The following is a 13623-nucleotide window of genomic DNA, read 5'->3' as shown; positions in this document are numbered from 1 at the left end:
TCTCAGTGTAAGCGGAGGGGTAGAGAGCGGTCAGGCAGGGGAAATGCAGCGTGTTGTAATTAGTGGGTGGGATAGAGGGTTAGGGTGAGGGGTAAGTATAACAGTTAGGCTTATATTATTAATTTAAGCCTAACTGTTACACTTACCCCTCACCCTAACCCTCCATCCAAGTGAGAAATCACTGCAGCCTGATGTCTGACTCCTCTGAGCTCTTCTCATTTAGCAGCCAATCGGGAGCTGGGGGTGTGATAGGGGCGTTCCTCCTGTCAAACCCCTAACTTCTGGTGGCGACATAATACACCAGTACCAAGATATTGATGCTAAAGAGCTACAATGTAAGAAAGTTTCCCATCTGGAATAATATTTTAGAAAAACATGCTTGTAAAAAGTTTCAACTAAGCAGTCAAATCACCCTGAAGATAAGTAACTAAAGATTTAATTAAATAAGACTTCATATACACTATAGGAAAGAAAAGCTGTAAAACAACACAATATACTCGTTCTATCCTGCGTACAGGAAGATGTGATGCTGAATATTTACTCTGCATTTATGTGTTAAAAAAAATATATACTGCATATGATATATATGATATATCCGTTAGCTGTCCCAGCCAAAGTCATGGCCAGTCATTTGGTAGAACTTCATATTGAATGGCCTGTAGAACTCTCGCAATCTCTGGACAACTTGTGGGTCTATATTGGGGTGAGTCCTGCCCTTGGTTTTCCCCAGACAGTGGGGTTTACTGCTTCCTTCTGCCTTTTTCAAGCACGGAAAACCCTTAGTCCTGTTGAAATAAAAATGCTTGTCTGTGATGATCCGTTTAAGTCCCAGGAAGTCCTGGACACGTCCCAGCTCTCCGGCAGGATCCGTGATCAGCCTTTCTCCACTCACAAGGAGGATCTGTTTCATAGGGAAATACTGGAGCCAATTCTCCAAATGCTTGGCATAGACTCCAATCTGGATGGCACTCCATGAGATGTCGATAAGACCCGTAGTACTGTTTTTCAATGTCAAGCTCTCAAATGTAGGGATGTTTGGTCTCTTGGACAACGTCTGAGTATAGTCCGATATGACGCGGGTTACCGGGTCCCTCACCACCACAATCAGCTTAGCATCCTTTGACATGGCAGCAATCCGAGCTGGGGCCTCCTTTGTCACAAAGTAACTGGGAGTCTTTTCCATGGTGATCTGGCCATCTAATGTCCTTGGCATCAACTCCCTGCATAAAAAAATATAGTAAATTAGCAAATGTAATCCAATATAAGATATAATTGAATACAATTAGCTCATGGCAATAATCCAAACATGATATGAGACAACTCAATTCCCTTGAAAAGACAAATATGCTTCTAAGAGTTGAATGGAAAAGAAGAAGATGACTAGGAACAAGATGGATGATGCAACCATAGAAATCATGAAAATGACATTGAGAAGCCGAATGATCTGAATAGAAGACAGAAGTCTCTGGAGAAACTCTGTTCACACATCACCAGACACCTGATATTAAAAGTAAGCATAAGCAATAATACATGTTTTAGTGGAGGGCTAGACATCAATTATTGCCAAGACAAGCCATCATGACGTCTTGTAGGCCTATAGCAACTTTTTTCATTGAACGATGCTTGTAACTCATGAATTCTACTGTCTTCGGTGGGAAGATATCATCCACCACACTAGTAAATGCATGGTCAGAAGTCCAATCTAAAATCAAAAATACATCAACTGTACATAAGTTCCTGCAAGAATACAAAGTTACGTCTTAGCCTAGGTTGTGGCTATGGTAAGATGAGCAGAAATATTTAGCTCCGACTTGCTAGAGATTGAACCCTCCCTCTCATTACTCTAAAGAGACAATTAGCACTTCAAATAACGAAGGCAAACTGGAGTTGACACCAGGAGCTCAGGGCACCTAAGATAATTAGACCAATTTGCTAATGGTACAAAGCTCTAATTTGTCTTTGAAACAATCATCTCTCTTGGGATCTCAGTGAAATATTACCCACCGGTGACGATCAGGCTCATTCACAAAAATATGCTGCAGCTTCAAGACCTCTATCGGCCTACCTGCAACTGCAAGTCCCAAAATGCTCTGTTTTGAAAAGCCTGATAGATTGTGGAACCTGTTATTAACTATAAGCACTATAAATTGACTTATGGCGCCTATAGATTAGGTGATGTAAAGTCTGGGATGCTTCTATTCATATTCACTTGTCCCTCGTTCCTGCAACGTCCCCTGGCAAAGTCAGCATGTGATAACAAACACCGCGCCGACCTCCATGTAGGAAAAAACCTTTTCTCAGTGGTAGCCGATTTTATATTGTAGCCTCGTGTGGCGTAGAATGTTAAGGCAGCAGGAATGCAATCCTAAGCTCTGACTCACGACCTGAAGGTTCTGAGTTCAATACCCGCTTGGGTTGGGTAGCCAGCTCAAGTTGACTCAGCCTTCCACCCCTCCGAAGTCGGTAAAATGGGTACCCAGCTTGGTGGTGGGTAAATAAATTACCTGAAAACACTGTGGAATAAGTTGGCACTAAACATACAATGGTGTATTTAATTGTGGACCTATTGTTCATACTGGTTACGGCTTATGACCACAAGGTATGTAAATGTATCTCTGAGTACTGGAGGCTACAGAGGTTCCTTTCAAAGTCTGCGCTATTCTTTTAGGTACAATGATGGATACGTCGAAAAAATTCAGACCCCATTAGTGTCCTTCATGCTATGGATTGGGTTGTCTGTCATTTTTGGTTTTCTGCTCCTATCACAGAATGGAAAACTGGCAATGTTTAGTGGAGATGTGAACCATACTTACCAAAATTGTTTCATTATGTGGTGTTATGAGGTGGAGAAAGATGATGCTATAAGAACCCGAAAGCTCTGTTATTTGACTATTACTACCAGTATATAGTCATAGGATGCCCTACAAGTCTCCCTATGGTCCATTTTGTTCCAGGGCCGCTTACACTAAAGTGCCTCTGAATTAGTATTGTGTTTTTGGCTATATGGCATATCAGTTTTTACCCCAAAGATTGAACAGATATTTGCACAATGGCTAACTGAACTGGATGATATCTGAAGACCAAATAAATGAGAAACCATCCACAATGTAGGTTCTGTATAAAAATATCTGCATTAGTTTTAGTATTGGACTAGTTGACTGTTGGCCAAGGAGGCATCTTTCAGATAGAAGCTTGCTCTCAGACAGCTCACATGATATATCTTAGAGCAAGAGTTCACAGAAAAGTGTACTGCCTTTTACAATTAATATTTAACTTTTAAAGCCCCCCAAACTGTATGCAGGTATGTTATCTAACAATGGGAGCCTCTAGAAACCATAGTTGGGTATAAAGAAGATTTGACAACATTTATATCTGAGGTATTTGGTTACATATATTGTGTTACATATAAAACTTGACTGACAAGTTGTGGATTGGTGGTCCCTGATGAGCCGCTTGAATCTAGGGGTGAAACATGTAGGATAAAAGGAGTAAGTATATCATTCATATAAATTGGTATGAATGACATCTTGACTGTTGAATATACTGGCTGCATAATGACCGAAATTAATATTTTTTGGTCTAATATATATTATTGGATCAGATCAAGGTAAGGTAGGCTGAGGTAGAGTTAGGTTCCAGTGTGGGGTTGCCCTTTTCGGGTCAGTTACTCCGCTTTTCCATCTTTGGACCAGTGTTTTGGACGGTTTAGGGTGCAATTAGGCTTTTTCAAATAATTATTATTTTTTAATAAGTTATATATTAATAAAAAAAACAGTACCCTTTTCTGTGCCCCCCAGTAGTGATTGTGTCTGTAATTGTTATTTTTATGCTTATATTCCCGATAATTCTGTGATAACTTAGAGCAATGCTGATTTGCTGAATGGGACCGAATGAGTTCCATTATATGTCTACTGTGTCATGGTGCGCACAACTTACTATGGAAAAACAGTTACAGCAAAAAATATGTGTTAAAGAAATTAGGGTAAATATCTAAAAAATAACTACGGCATTGAAAACGGGATATATCTTGTTAGGAGTGAAACAGAAGTTCTCTTTTTAGGATTGAACCGTCTGGAACACAATCCCTAGGCTAAAAATTCAGAACACCTTGCAATTTAAAAGACGGCACCTAAGTGTCCTAAGATAGATCACATGATCAAGCCTTACTAATTTACGCATTGCGTTCATATGGCTCACACACTTCCCATCTGATTAGTTGTATTAACAATGTGATGGAGTCACCAAAGAGAACGATATGACTAAGGCCTCGGTCAGGCGGGCGTTTTTTCGCGTGATTTGCGCATGCGATCTGCGCATATATAGAACCATTGCTTCGCAATGGGATCTGTCACATGGCCGCTTTTTATGCGAATGTCCGATAAATTATAGGACACGAGGAATCGCAGATCGTGCCTATCTGCGATTCCTTGTGTTCTATATATGCGCTCAATGGGGCCGGCGGCAGCAGCGTCGACCCCATTGAGAACATATACTACACAAATTATTCTCCTCTGCCACAGCTGTAACAGCTGTGGCAGAGAAGAACGATGTTCGCCCATTGAATTCAATGGAGCCGGCAATACAGCCGGCTCCATTGAAAGCAATGGGCTGCCGGCGAGCACGGGATGAATTTTCAGGAAGGGCTTAAAAATATAAGCCCTTCCCTGAAAATCATCCTAAAATGTGTAAAAATAAAAAAAATATATATACTCACCTTGTCCCTGCAGCCGGAGTTTAGCCGCGGCCGGCCGGCAGTTCTCCTGAACTGCTCTGTGTAGTATTCAGCAGGCGGGGATTTAAAATCTCCGCCTGCTGAATGGGCTGCCTCTGATTGGTCACAGCCCTCAGCCAATCAGAGGCAGCTCTCACTCATTCATGAATGGGTGAGTGAGTGCTGCCTCTGATTGGCTTAGCGCAGGGACCAATCAGGGGCAGCTCTCAGCTATTGAATGACAGCTGAGAGCTGCCCCTGATTGGTCCCTGCGCTGAGCCAATCAGAGGCAGCTCATTCAGCAGGTGGGGATTTTAAATCCCCGGCTGCTGAATACTACACACAGCAGTTCAGGAGAACTGCCGGCCGGCCGCGGCTGAACTCCGTCTGCAGGACAAGGTGAGTGTATATATATATTTTTTATTTTTACACATTTTAGGATGATTTTCAGGTAAGGGCTTATATTTTTAAGCCCTTCCCGAAAATTCATCCCACGCTTGACGGCAGCCCATTGCTTTTAATGGAGCCGGCTGTATTGCCGACTCCATTGAATTCAATGGGCGAACATCGTTCTTCTCTGCCACAGCTGTTACAGCTGGGGCAGAGGAGGAATGATCTTTGTAGTATATGTTCTCAATGGGGTCGGCGCTGCTGCCGCCGGCCCCATTGAGCGCATATATAGAACACAAGGAATCGCACATCGGCGCGATCTGCGATTCCTCGTGTCTGGCCCGTTTCGCCGAAAAAGCTGCTAGCTGCAGATTTTTCGGCAAATCGTCGGCCCCGGTCACGCGATTTGCGGATGCGCATCCGTCATGCAATCCGCAAATCGCTGCAAAAACCAGTCATCTGACCGAGGCCTAAGGATGCAGTTGGCGTCCATAAATGCTTCAGTTAAATGTAAGTCAAGAGGGGTGTTGTGTCTCCTTAAGGAGAGCACCTAAACAGTGTGTGGAGACACCTAGGGGGTGAGTGAGTTGGGGGGGCATCGTCTCTCCCAAAAGAGACCACCCACAAGGGGTGCAAGAAGACACCTGAGAGATGAGTGAGGAGACTTATACAGCCATGCATACTCCTCTGGGTAATTTATGCAAATAAAGAAGCTGGAACAGTACCTCTGCAGCGCCACCTATTGGATGGTTTTATAGCTTGGTTTCCTATTCCCAATGATTGTTTTACAGACTTGTTAAGCAAGGTAGACATTGATTGGTTGATTGCTGGTTGATCTATCTATGTTTCTGGTCTCTAGTGCACAACATGAAGCTTTTTGAATCATCTATTTTTATATTAAAAATGTAACCATCGCCCTTATTTCTGATAATAGCAACTCTATATATACCGAACAACATTGAAACCAGCGGGCCTTATGATCTATTAACCCTCCTAGGCTCGCCACCCACCCTTACATCTTGAAATCATTACTTTACACTGGCGCACACAATCTGCTACACGCCATCACTTCTAAACTACAGATTGCTGAGACGTCTGCAATATGATAAGAGAGACCTCAATAATCTGTTTGCCCTTTGACTGCCAGTCAGGGTAAATAAAGACGACGGATTGCATGAGTTTTGACAACTCCACTCAACTTGATGTCTTTCTACATAGGGATTAATTCATTATATGGCAGCTGGGCATGCCCAGATGTCCGGGTGATGCCTAGCAGCAGCTGAGCGAATTAAGCAAACAAATACTAAATAATGATTTGGCAAGAGGTAATTTAGGAAGGTTACTGCGCAGGAAAGACACATTGTCAAAACTGTATGACTAGTACTGTATAATAAGAACGGTCAATTTTGCCAGGTTATTAATGTTTGAATAGCGAGTCCAATAATGGATGGGAGCCAGAGGGGGGCGCCATCCAAATCAAGCGGCATTGTGGCCAGTGGAATATCAGATGTCTCCGCTGGCACTGGAAGCTTAGATTGCATGGTGTCATTATATAGTAGGACCTTCTGTAATGCTAAACAAGGGCATCCCTTATAAAGAGACTCCAACTCTCCAACTGTTTCCCGTAGATATGTAAGGCTGAATTCATAAAGGCGTCTTCACACGGAAGCATTTTATTTGCGGTTGTATCTGCGTGCACAATATGCAGAGAACAGAACTCATTGATCTCAATGGTTTCAATCTCATTTCAAAAAGACGTAGTACGCTCTACTTTTGTGCGCATTTGTGCATTAAAGGTCCCCATAGAAGCCTACGGGGTGTGTGCAAATGAGCAAAGAGGTGCGCAATACCCTGCACAATTCCACGGGAAAAAAACCCATCTGGAAGATATTAGGCTATATACCCATTTAAATTGGGGCATGTGTGTGTCCTGTGCACAAAAAACCAAAAGTACAGTAAAACACACTAACAAGAGCTCAAAAAGACTTGTTCATGGCACAAATAGGTTGTGCGGAGGCATACGCCCATGTGAAGCCACCCTAAGGGCTTATTCAAATGTATGTATATCGCCGGGTTTTCACGCCCAGCCGATATACGCTGCCCCTCTCTGCAGGGGGACAGGCCGGGAGCAGTGCACTGAGCTCCCGCCCCCTCTTCGCCCTCTTTCCGTCCCTCGCCACTATTTGCAAGGGGAGGGGGTGGGACAGGGGTGGAATTTAGGTCCGCAGCTGTTACACCCTCTCATTGCAAACAGCGGCAAGGGGTGAAGAGGGGGCAGGAGCTCCGTGCACTGCTCTTGTCTCATCCTGTCTCCTCCCCCTGCAGAAAGGGACAGCGTATATTGGCCGGGCGTGAAAACCCAGCTGCTATATGCACCTATGAATAAGCCCTAAGAGAATACCTGTATTGTGCCTATAAAAAAAAAGGTGCAAATAAACATCGGAGAGCACACAGATGGCGTCCAATGTTCACAGAGCCCAACACATCGCATATCCTATTCTTGTCCAGAACAGAATAGAACATGCTATGGTTTTTTTCCCCACAAACCACTGGTCCATGTGAAAAATCGCATATGTTAATTAAAAGGGCTCACAAAATTCGGAACTGTGAATGAACCCATTGAAATCAAGGGTTCTATTCTCTACATTTTGCGCATGCAAATACGCCCGTGTGAAGCCGGCCTTACAGTACAAGCCATGTGGATGAGAGTTTAACACAATATACCCGCATGGTGTGCTAACCATCCATGCAGAATTCACATGCGCCATGGATTTTAAATCTATAGCATGTTACTTTTGCTGCAGATTTTCATTGTGGATTTCGCCGCTTCAAACGTTGGGGTTAAATCCATATCAAAATCCGCATGTAAGGCCTTGTTCACATAGGCAAAAGCCACATTGGAAAAATCTGACTTACATTTCCAGCCTAATCCACAGCAGAAATCTGAGAATGAAATCCGCAGAGAAACCACATCAAGATTTGACAGGTCAATTGTTTTTTCCCACGGTGTGGATTTTAAATCATCGCCTACAGAACATACAGAAAGAATTACCATTGATCTCAATAGGCTGCTAAACTGATGTGGATTCCAAGGCGGATTTCGGCACAGGATCCGCGTCAATAAAACTCAATGTAAATGGGGCCTAACATGTTTTGACCTAGATGTGCACTAGAGATGAGCGAGCCTACTCGGCCACGCCCCTTTTTTGCCCGAGTACCGCGATTTTCGAGTACTTCCGTACTTGGGCGAAAAGATTCGGGGGGCCCTGTGGGTGAGTGGGGGGTTGCAGCGGGGAGTGGGGGGGGGGGAGAAGGAGAGAGAGAGGGCTCCCCCCTGTTCCCCGCTGCTACCCCCCGCTCCGTCACGCCTCCCCCCGCCCCCCGAATCTTTGCAAGCGAGTACTGAAGTACCCGAAAATCGCGGTGCTCGATCGAGTAATTACTTGAAACAAGTAGGTTCGCTCATCTCTAATGTGCACCAAAATCCACTGTGGATAATCCACTACATGTGAACATATAAGAATGGTCATGGAAGGGACGTAGGGCAAACAAGAGACCATCCAACTCAATAACACAGCCTGCTCAGTGGGTTAGAAGGCATTGGACATGGTGGTATTTAGTACAGGTTCCCCTTCTGATACTCCACTCTGCAGCTTTCTATGGCGCTAGTAGCTATCAGTCCCCAGGCTTAACGTTCTGGCCAGACTCCGAACCTTGCTCTCTGATTCTTCACAGACTCTCACTCAATACGGTTGAATACCACAATGCCTTTCAGATTCACTTTGTAGTCTGCGCTCATCTTGGCCACTCTACGTTTTACTTGTGCCTCAAGCTAGCACTTATTCCATGGGCCAAAGATATAGTGTAGTCCTGTCTTGGATCGGGTGGAAAAGTAGAAGTATGCAGCTATAGAGAAGATGGGACTAGAATAGATCTCTCGCCTTCGGGATACATGGGAAACCTCACTGGTGTCCTCACGTTGACGTCAGTGCTACAGTGTCGTTACAGTTACCCTGTCCACACTCCACTCAACTTACCTGTTGCACAGTCATTACAATCTTACAGTTAACCCTTCAACCCCTGTAATAAAAAAGTGAAGATTGGTACTACTGTCCACATATTCAGAAGATAAGTAGCATCTTTAATAGAGCCTTGTGTGGCAAAAAGTGCTAAGACAGCAAAAATGCAGTCCTAAGCTCTCGCTCACGACCTGAAGGTTGTGGGGTCAATCCCCATGTAGTTCAGGTAGTTCAAGGTTGACTCAGCCTTCCATCCTTCTGAGGTCGGTAAAATGAGTACCCAGCTTGGTAGGGGGTAATACATAAATGACTCGAAAGCGCTATGGAATAAGTTATTTAATTAACCTCTTAATACGAGGGTTATGCGCTACAGAGCTGTACTAGCTCCTTTGTCAGGCCACTAATGTTAATAAACGTTATCAAAGGCCCTCCTTATCTCCTGAATATTTTTATACAGCAGCGACGATCCTCACCTTTTCTTTACTGCCTCCTCACCCCATAATCTTGGGGTTCACCCATAGAAGGGACCAGAGCATGTCTATATAACAGCCAACATATCGCATCATTCCCATTTTAAGTATTATCCCCGTAATAACCTCTCAAATGGGAACAGTAAATTTTTTCCTCGACATGAGAAGTGTTTATCTTCCCCAGCTTGACATAATCCATCGTTAAATCAATTGTCTAATTGTGAAATTGCTCTGGCTAATTGGAAGCCGTAAGACGCTGGTACGTTCCTTTGCTCAGGTCTCTGAGAACAGATGGGGTGTTTAAAGCATTAGCAAAGCTTAGATTTGATCAATCAATTACAGTATGTGACACTTGTTAGGATTATGGGATCTTCTGCCTGCGGCACGGAGCCAGTTCTGCACATTAACCTTCCTTAAATGACAGCAGTGAAGGGTGGGTAATGATAACAACAGCGTCTTCCTACGTGGATGCAACATCCTTAGGGGGGATATCCATTATTATTGTATGCACCGATACAGTGTGCAAAATGTCTTATCAATTCATTACTCAGTAATCTCCTTATTTCTCACAATTCCACTTCCTCTTTCTTGGGGTTCAATTTTCCAGTTTCTTCTAGGAGAAAAAAATTGGGTAACAAATAGGAATCCATTCTCAACCTGCAAACATTGACTGCAATGTGAAAAAATGGACCGCTTGCAGAAAGGTTCGCATTCGTGCGAAATTTGTGCGTCTCGCAACACACAAATCTTGCGTGATTTTCTTAGCCGTGTGAAAACGGCTTAATAGAATGTTTTCTTGTTTTTTCTCATTATTTTTAGACATTCTTTACATTTTTCTTAGCACCACTCAGGGTCTAGACCATGCAATCTTCTGATCGCTCATAATATACTGCAATACTTTTGTATTGCCTTGTATTATGTCTGTAAGGGCTCACACCCGCTGGCGATGCGACTTCCCTGCTATGCGAGAGTGAGTGAAAACGCATGTAATGAAACCAATGATTTTCAATGGTTTCGTTCTTATTAGGGATGTTTTCACTTCTCTCCGGCCCCGCTCAGCCAATCACAGGCAGCACTTAGTTGTCATTCAATGACGGCTGGGCGCTGCCTCTGATTGGCCACGGTGCTCAGCCAATCAGAAGCAGCGCTTTCTGGAGGCAGGTATTTTTCAATCCCCGGCCACCAGAAGACGACTGCCAGGGGCCGGAGAGAAGAGCCAGACGGCTCTTCTAGGTGAGTTAATTTTTTATTTTTATTTTAACTTTTTTTTTTTACAGGAAAGGGCTTATATTTCTAGCCCTTCTCCGATAATCATCACGGCGGTGGTGGCCTTCATTCCATTGCTTTCAATGTGGCTGCAGCAACACCGGCCCCATTAAATGCAATGGGATAGCATTGCAGACCTCTAACACAGCTGTAACAGGGCATTACTTCATGCCCGGGGATGAAGGAATCGCCTGCCATAGCTGTCACAGCTGTGTCAGGGGGGCGCAATTTACTCTCTATGTTTTCAATGGGACTGGCAATGCTACTGCTGGCCCCGTTGAAAACAATGGGCGACATCGCAGAGTCTTCTTTGCGATGCTAGGTTACAGTGAAAACATCGCTAATGAGAATGAAACCATTGAAAATCATTAGTTTCATTATCATGCGTTTTCACTCACTCTCGCATCGCAGGAAGTTGTATCACCAGCGGGTGTGAGCCCTTAGGGTCTAACAGATATGCAAAGATGTCAGCCCTTGCATTACCACCATCGATCCCGTTGTGCAGGCACTAATGAGAGTGACAATCTCTTGGTAAAACCCCTTAGATGCTGCAGTCGCTAATGAACACAGCATCAGAGGGGTTAAATAGATGTGATCGCAGTACACCCTGATCCTGCCCACTGCAGCTAGGTGTCAGCTATACGTTTTACAGTATCTGACACCTGTTTTTGATGCTTCACTTATTTTATTGCGTTTACTAGGAGCCCGAGGCACCTTCAAATCCTCCTGCCATCTACATTAGAATCTCTGCTGTAGGAGTGAGACAGTAAATAATGTTTGGGTGGAAATGGTCCTTAAATGTAATATTAGATATAGTGTAATACACAGGGGCACAGGAACTAAGCTTTAATAAATATCTGGCAGCCATAATGTATTTCCTGCGCTGCTTCAGTACACTGACCTCCGCTTGTAAAAAGAGCGTGTCTCTATTTTTCTCTAGCGATTTTGTTTGATTTATGAAATCTGGATGACATTGTGAGTCCATGTAAGACTCCTATACACACATCCGCTGGCCCGCTTTCATTTCAATAGAATGTGTACAGAGATACAGATGTTTCCACTGATGCCAGGCCAGTATTGGTCTTGTTTAGTTATTTTCTGGCTGATGCGTTAATCATTCTCAGTGATCGCTTCCTACCCCCTAAACAAATCATGATGCCCATAAATCCACTGTCGGGAAGCTTGTATACGCTCGGTGAAGGGTTTGTGGGTCTAGGGCTCAAGACCCTGTTTAACCTTGAATCCTTAGAGGTGTATTTTCAATATCAAATGGCAGAAAACAACAACAGGCGCTCTTGGAAAGGAGGACCAGGAGCTTTCTTGAAGGCTTTCTTCAAAGCAAGGCTATGTGTTTCTGCGCCAAACGGGCACCTTCATCCGGCCGTTAATAACATTTAGTAGAACAGAGGAAGCATTTAAAAGTCACAGACAACTGTAGGCAGGTGATGTCATAGAATCAATGACATCACCTACCTACAGTTGCCCGAGGCTTTTAAAGGGTTCCTCTGTTCTACTGCATGTTGAAAATTGGCCAGATGAAGGTGCCAATTCAGCAAAATGACAAACGTTTGGTACCATGTTAGCCAATAGAGCAAAATGTGATCGTTCCCAGCAAGAGAAACCAAGTAATCTTGTAGATATGATGCCTTTTAATGGCTAACAAAAATACATCATGTTATAGCAAGTTTTCGAACATAGGGACAGTACATAGCAGTTATATTCTTGTATATAGGGGGCAGTACATTGCAGTTATATTCTTGTACATAGGAGGCAGTATTATAGCAGTTATATTCTTGTACATATGGGGCAGTATTATAGTAGTTATATTCTTGTACATAGGGGGGCAGTATTATAGTAGTTATATTCTTGTACATAGGAGGCAGTTAGAGATGAGCGAACGTACTCGGATAGGCACTACTCGTCCGAGTAATGTGCCTTATCCGAGTACCGCTGTACTCGTGCTCAAAGATTCGGGGCGCTCCGCTGCTGACAGGTGAGTCGGAGCGGGGAGCGGGGCAGAGCGGCCGGGAGAGAAGGAGAGAAAGATCTCCCCTCCGTTCCTCCCGGCTCTCCCCTGCAGCTCCCCGCTCCGCAGCGCGTCCCGAATCTTTGAGCACGAGCATAGCGGTACTCGGATAAGGCACATTACTCGGACGAGTAGTGCCTATCCGAGTACGTTCGCTCATCTCTAGAGGCAGTATTATAGTAGTTATATTCTTGTACATAGGAGGCAGTATTATAGTAGTTATATTCTTGTACATATGGGGCAGTATTATAGTAGTTATATTCTTGTACATAGGAGGCAGTATTATAGTAGTTATATTCTTGTACACAGGGGGCAGTGTTATAGTAGTTATATGCTTGTACATAGAGGGCAGTATTATAGCAGTTAAATTCTTGTACATAGAGGGCAGTATTATAGTAGTTATATTCTTGTACATAGGAGCAGTATTATAGTAGTTATATTCTTGTACATAGAGGGCAGTATTATAGTAGTTATATTCTTGTACATAAGAGGAGTATTATAGTAGTTATATTCTTGTACATAAGGGGCAATATTATAGTAGTTATTTTCTTGTACATAGGGGGCAGTATTATACTAGTTATTTTCTTGTACATAGGAGGCAGTATTATAGTAGTTATATTCTTGTACATAGGGGGCAGTATTATAGTAGTTACATTCTTGTATATAGGGGGCAGTATTATAGTAGTTATATTCTTGTACATAGGAGGCAGTATTATAGTAGTTATATTCTTGTACATAGGA

The 13623-nt window shown here is 43.5% G+C and overlaps 1 protein-coding gene across 1 annotated transcript in view; it reads right to left on the bottom strand.

The window, feature by feature from the left end:
• Positions 1 to 455: 455 nt before the first annotated feature.
• Positions 456 to 13623, bottom strand: part of LOC136588699 (heparan sulfate glucosamine 3-O-sulfotransferase 3A1-like) — a 104483-nt gene continuing 91315 nt past the window's right edge. The window contains exon 2 of the mRNA XM_066588106.1: positions 456 to 1220. Within this exon, the coding sequence (XP_066444203.1) occupies positions 599 to 1220 (622 nt within the window). The 3' untranslated portion in view covers positions 456 to 598. The remainder of the gene's footprint in view (positions 1221 to 13623) is intronic.

This window comes from Eleutherodactylus coqui, chromosome 13 (genome assembly GCF_035609145.1).
Source record: "Eleutherodactylus coqui strain aEleCoq1 chromosome 13, aEleCoq1.hap1, whole genome shotgun sequence".
Taxonomy (NCBI): Eukaryota; Metazoa; Chordata; class Amphibia; order Anura; family Eleutherodactylidae; genus Eleutherodactylus; species Eleutherodactylus coqui.
This window is presented reverse-complemented; position numbering and strand designations above follow the sequence as displayed.